The sequence below is a fragment of the Quercus robur genome, chromosome 2 (assembly GCF_932294415.1).
Source record: "Quercus robur chromosome 2, dhQueRobu3.1, whole genome shotgun sequence".
In the NCBI taxonomy this organism is placed as follows: domain Eukaryota; kingdom Viridiplantae; phylum Streptophyta; class Magnoliopsida; order Fagales; family Fagaceae; genus Quercus; species Quercus robur.
The window spans coordinates 49,146,915-49,152,748 of NC_065535.1; the positions used below are offsets into that span (position 1 = coordinate 49,146,915).

Below are 5,834 nucleotides of genomic sequence, written 5' to 3' on the forward strand. Positions count from 1 at the left end.
TTTAATTAATTATTTATTCAATTTCTCTCTCTTCCTCATAAAAAACTCTCTATCTCCTCTCCTCTCACACCCTCTCTCTCTTTCTCCTCTCTTGTACTCTGATTTAGATATGCGGTGGCATGGGTCATGATGGGTAGGATTGAACTCTTATGCCTTGAATTAGACTTGATTTGATGTCAATGAAAGAGCACAAGAGTGGTTGTATGGGCTTTAATGTGTTGGGATTAGGTGGCTGGTGGTGGCTAGGTGTGGGGTTGGGTTAAGGAGTTTTTATGTTGTTGTTAAGCGGGTATTAAAATACTAGAATATTTTAGGGCAAAGTACAATTAAAACCCTTAAGGTTTAAGATAATGTCAATCAGGTCCAAAACTTTTCTGCTGTATGATAGAATCTCCAAATTAATTTTTATTATTTTTGGTAATTTTATGTAATTTTTATATTTTTAAGGATTAGAATTATAATTTTCACAATTTTAGGTGTCTTTAATGTTATTTAGTCAAATTAGGGTTTTGGACATTTTCCTAGTCATCCTAGGGTTTTGTCTCTTTAGAATTTATATGCTATGTAGCCTCTAGAGGCAGAAAAACTAGTTTTCAGATTAATAAAATTCAGACTTTTGTCTATTGCATCTCTTTGGTGGATTCTAAAAAATTATCACATTGTCGATTAAGGGACTCCTCATGAATTTTCACTACTAGAAACTAACATTTTTGTTTCTATTCTATCAAGAAAGCATCATGTGTGCTTTTCTTAATTACCGAGAGAGAGATGAGAAAAATGAGTAACGGTTTGGATTCCAAATGGGTTTAAGAACCAAGTTAGTTAGTTTTGAAAGTCTTGAACCCGGTCAGCATTAGCTTAAACCTTAGGAATGTTAACTGTATTTTATCCAATATTTTAACATAATATAATACAAAATAGAAAATGGGACCTAAGGTATAAAGTAAGTGGATAAATTAGATAAACTAACTTTTTGGGCATCTAAAATAGAAATTTTTTTTTTTTTTAACATAACGTGATGGAAATTCTCTTACAATAAGTCTATCAAGGTATATTTCACAATAATTTAATGGAAAATAAAGTGGTTTCACTCATTGATTCATATGAGAATCAACAACACACACATAAATATATATAAATATATATATATATATATATATATATTTGATAATCCCCAACTTTAATTAAACAACAAGAGAAGTAGCATTTTTCCTCAATTGCTCAACTATAGCAAGAGGTAGAGAATGTTTGTTACAAAATCCAAAAATACTATGAGCAATAGCCAATTTAGTAAGAGCGTGAGCAACACTAATTCTCTTCTAACCCAGCTAAAAACACACTGGACAAAACCTTTGCTAAGCTCAAACACATTACTTAAAATAGGGGAAATAGAATACTCAATAGAAGATAAACTTGAATTTAAAGCATCAATATATATCTTAGAATCTCTCTCCACAATAATCTTCTAAAGTCCCTCAACTTGTGTTATCTGTAATGCTCAGAGGAAGGCTACAACTTCAGCTTGAAGGGGATCACACAAGGCATTTTGCTTTGTCCAAGTCATAAGTACCTCATCAAAAGCATCTCAAGCTACTCTGGCCAAAGTTGTGAAGGTATTTTGTGACCTCAACATCAATATTGAGCTTGACTACATTTGATGGAGGAGGAAGCCATCTACATACTTGGACTAAGTTTTGCCCTTGGGGTGTACAATTTTTGTTATCAAAGAATACTCAACAATATCATACCAACTAAACAGTTCTAGTTTCTCAAAAATAAATAAATAAACAATTCTAATTTGTTGCCAAAAAAATTGTTTGTAGAAATACTTTACCCCCACAGAGCATTTCTTAAAAAATTTAACTTTTAATAACTCAAAAAATAACTTTATTTATTTTAACACTTCACTTTACAACGTTCTTAAAATTAAAGGTTTTGTTTTAACATACGACATATTAAAATAATATAAGCAATTTCTATTCACAAACTCCTTTCAACAACCTCAAAACACCCACAAATAGCCATGCCCACGGCCAAACACTTACCCACAACCACTGAACAACCATACCCACAGCCAAACATCCATATTAGCAAGCCACCATCCACAACTCTCCCCATCAAATTACTTTGAAAACCCAGAAAAATTGCAAAATACAATCCTTATACACCCTTTCGTTTTCAACCTCAAGCCAAAACTCCTCTAGTACACCATGGCAGAGTTCAACCTCAAGCCGAAAGCCAACAACCATGGCAATCAGCATGACCCACAGCCAAGACCAGTAGACCATTACACCAAACACAACCCACAACCCACGGTGTGACCACTAACCCAACCACTGCATCCCGATCAACGACCCACCACCACTGCAACAACCCACAATCAAATCGGAACCCACCAACACAACCACCACAACTTGTTGGGGCATTTTAATATTAAATAATTAAAATGAATAAATGTTACAACATAAATGTAAAATGTGGGAGTGAATATGAAAGATGAGGAGTTGTGAAAATGTTTAATCCCACATTGAAAAGGAGAGAGACTATTTTATTCTTTTTAATTGTGGTGATTAATGGGTCAACATGAATTATCTCAGATATTGAATTAGATACGTGTGCAAGAGAGAGGTGAAGAGTGTGTTGGGTGCTAAAATACCACTGCAGTGGTGTGCACTTTTTTTTTTTTTTTTTTTGTGGGTCCCGCTTGATAGCTGCACTAATTTCCACGTGCGGGTCTCAAAATCTAAGGGAGAGAAGGAAGGTATTATCTGGCCGTGGCCGGTCCCAACCTCATGAGTCCTGTCCTAGGCACCTGTGATTTACTCTTAAAAAGTCCACAACTCAGCACAACAAACAATACAACTCTTATCTTTTTTTTTTTGCTGAAACAATACAACTCTATGATCTACTAATAAAACCAAATAATACTATTATATAAATATCCTCATTTCTCAACCCCTTTTCTTCTCTCTTCCTTTCTTACCAGAGCCGCTTAACCGTCACGTTCACCCACACCAAACCCTTTCTAGATCTCCTCCGCCACCATCCACATGGACCCACCGCCACCCTCTTCCACCACAAAGCTCCGCCTAATGTGCAGCTACGGCGGTAACATAGTCCCAAACCCTCGCACAAACTCACTTCACTACGTAGGTGGTGACACTAAAATCATTTCTCTAAACCCCACCACCACCGCCACTCTTTCCTCCCTTACTTCCCTCCTTTCTTCCACTCTTTCCCTCCCTTTCCCTCTCCCTTTCTCTCTCAAATACCTCCTCCCTCCTCACCATGACCTTTCCTCTCTCATCCCTCTCCTCTCTGACTCTGACCTCCTTCTCTTCCTCCACCACCTCCTTTGTTTCTCTTCCTCTCCTTCCTCTTCCCGTATCAGACTTTTTCTCTTCCGTCTCTCTGTCATTCACCACCCCAAGACTGAGCTTTGGTTCTCTGATGCACTTAAGAGCGCTAAGATCAATATGACTGAGAGTTTCAGTGCTGGGGAGCTCAGTAATGGTACTGTTTCCAATGCTGAATCTATTGTGTTGGAGACTAGTTCGTCTTTTGGGTCCACTTCGTCCTCAGCTTCGTCTTCTTCCGCCACCAATTTGTCTTCCATTAAAGCTCATGTTGACGATAGTAAGCTTACCTTGCCTACTTCGGACTCGTTTACAAGGTACACCTACATTTTCTGTTTATTATTATTATTTGGATCTGGGTATCTTGCTTTCTCTTGTAATCCAATGTTTGTTTGCTGAGAAAATGGAGGACAAGGAGGGGCGCTGATTTTTCAGTGTCATTTGTAGTCTGTTTAATAATATTATTGGTGTTCCTTTGAAGTTGGGAATCTCAGTTTTGCTAGTAGATTCACTTGTGAGGAAGTTTTGACATTCATGATAAATATTCAGGGTTTTTGGTTACCTACATTTTCATTTTCTTGAAACCAAGATGGAATTTTTAGAGATAAGAATAAGATGCCTTCTTTCAAGCAGTAATATTGTAGAGTTGTAAACTGGTTAATTGGTTGTGTAATTTTCAAGTGATAATAGGTGCTGCGAGTGTAATTCTTTTTATCTGGGTTTATTTCCTTTTCTTGTTATCCAATGTTTGTTTGCTTAGAAAGTGGAGGAAAAGGAGGGGCATTGATTGTTTATTAGTGTTATTGGTGTTTTTAGAAGATGGGAATCTCAGTTTGACTAGGGTAAAATGTTGTAGTAGGCTTAAATGTGCGAAGGTTTTGACATTCATGATAAATATTCAAGGTTTTTGGTTCTTTTGGTTAGTTACCTACATTTTCATTTTCTTGCAACCTAGCTGGAATTTTTGGAGATAAGATGCCTTCTTTCAAGCAGTAATAATTTGTAGAGTTATAAATTGGTTAATTGGGTGTGTAATTTTCCAGTGATAATAGTGCTACAAGTGCAATTTCCCAGCCACAGAGTATAACCTGCCACAACCCAGTTGTTCAAGTTTCTTCCATGGAGAATAATGTATCTTCTAAGCCCCTTGAATCAGTATCAGTGAGTCCTATTTCTGACTCATCCTCTGGTGTACCAGCATATAAATCGATTTTGGTCTCTGGGTATCCATTACCTTTACAATTAAATCAGCTGCAGCAACAACAAGTGCAGTTTGTACAAGTGGGTGCCAACTACATACCCCATAATTCCACTGGTGTATTGCCAAATACATCTTGTTACACAATGTATCCAGCGCAGCCACTTCAGCAATTCCATTATCAGCCCAATCAGCTGTGCCCAGTTTACTTTGTACCTGTTGGGCAGATGCCACCTTACAGTTTGCCTGTGCAATGTGGTTTGGTTAACACTGTGACTGCTCCCAATCAGCCCCCTATGCTTCCAAATGCTTCCTTGATTGCTCCCCAAGTTGCTTACAAGGAGGCTCCAGTAGCTCCTGCCAAACCTGATTTGCCCTCACAATTTTACAGAACCACTCTTGCCCATGTGGCGGCACCACTTGTTCCTGTTCCTGTTTCCTATAATGAAAATCAGCAACAACCTGTGGGTATTCCTCAAATGCATCACCAACCTCAGTCTATTCCAATTCCTTCCCGTGAATCTGCTAATTTCAATAACGGGCTTGATGATGACCCTGCACGTGTCCAAATATACAAATCTCAGCCTCCGCCACCCTCGGTGCCTTCTCAGTACCAAACCATGACCAAAGCGACAGCAAACCTGTTATCTGAGGCTTTGGCTCAGTTGCATAAAGACAACCTCAAGCAAGAGATCAGACCATTGCAGCAACAATGATTCTGTTCTCTGAAAAGAGAAAATTTTTGGTAGAAATGCTTTGGTAACTTTGAAAATGTTTACTTGGTAACTTCTTTTGGTATTAGCATGTGTTCACCATCTGAAAATAAGAGCTATCTATTCGTTTTTTTCTGCTTACCTTTTTTCTTCACTTTATTTACAAATCTTATGTTACCAATGTTGTACATGATGTATAATGTTTCACATTCTGTAGTAAAAATTTTATAAAATTGTTGCGTGCTTGAAGATTCTGTTATAGTACTATTCATGTAAGGGCTTTCATTATCTCCACTTCAAGTGTGTAATTCATCATTCATGAATGGGATGCCTTATGTTTTCAATGAATTAAATAAGGATTATCATCTTCTAATGCTTGGCCATCTCAAGATAGAAAAATATAGAGAAAGTGGCCTATTATTGATGGACGGTTATTTTTCTAGTATCATTGCATACAAAAGCTGTGAAGATACCACCAATGGGTCTTCATGATGGGCCTATGCAGTTGGCAGTTGCACTCACTCATCTCAGTCACTGCCATTGCCAATGAGGAGTTCATGTTCTAAT

The 5,834-nt window shown here is 37.5% G+C and overlaps 1 protein-coding gene across 2 annotated transcripts; it reads left to right on the forward strand.

The window, feature by feature from the left end:
- Positions 1-2,890: 2,890 nt before the first annotated feature.
- On the forward strand, positions 2,891-5,512 carry LOC126713844 (uncharacterized). 2 transcript variants are annotated; one of them, XM_050413736.1, is made up of 2 exons: positions 2,891-3,673; positions 4,409-5,512. In XM_050413736.1, the coding sequence occupies exons 1-2, from the start codon at positions 3,051-3,053 to the stop codon at positions 5,268-5,270; spliced, it is 1,485 nt and encodes a 494-aa protein (XP_050269693.1). In that variant the 5' UTR covers positions 2,891-3,050; the 3' UTR covers positions 5,271-5,512. The 2 variants fall into 2 exon arrangements, with proteins under 2 accessions (XP_050269693.1, XP_050269692.1); XM_050413735.1 differs by having other exon boundaries at positions 2,893-3,673; positions 4,400-5,512.
- The last annotated feature ends 322 nt before the right edge of the window (positions 5,513-5,834 follow it).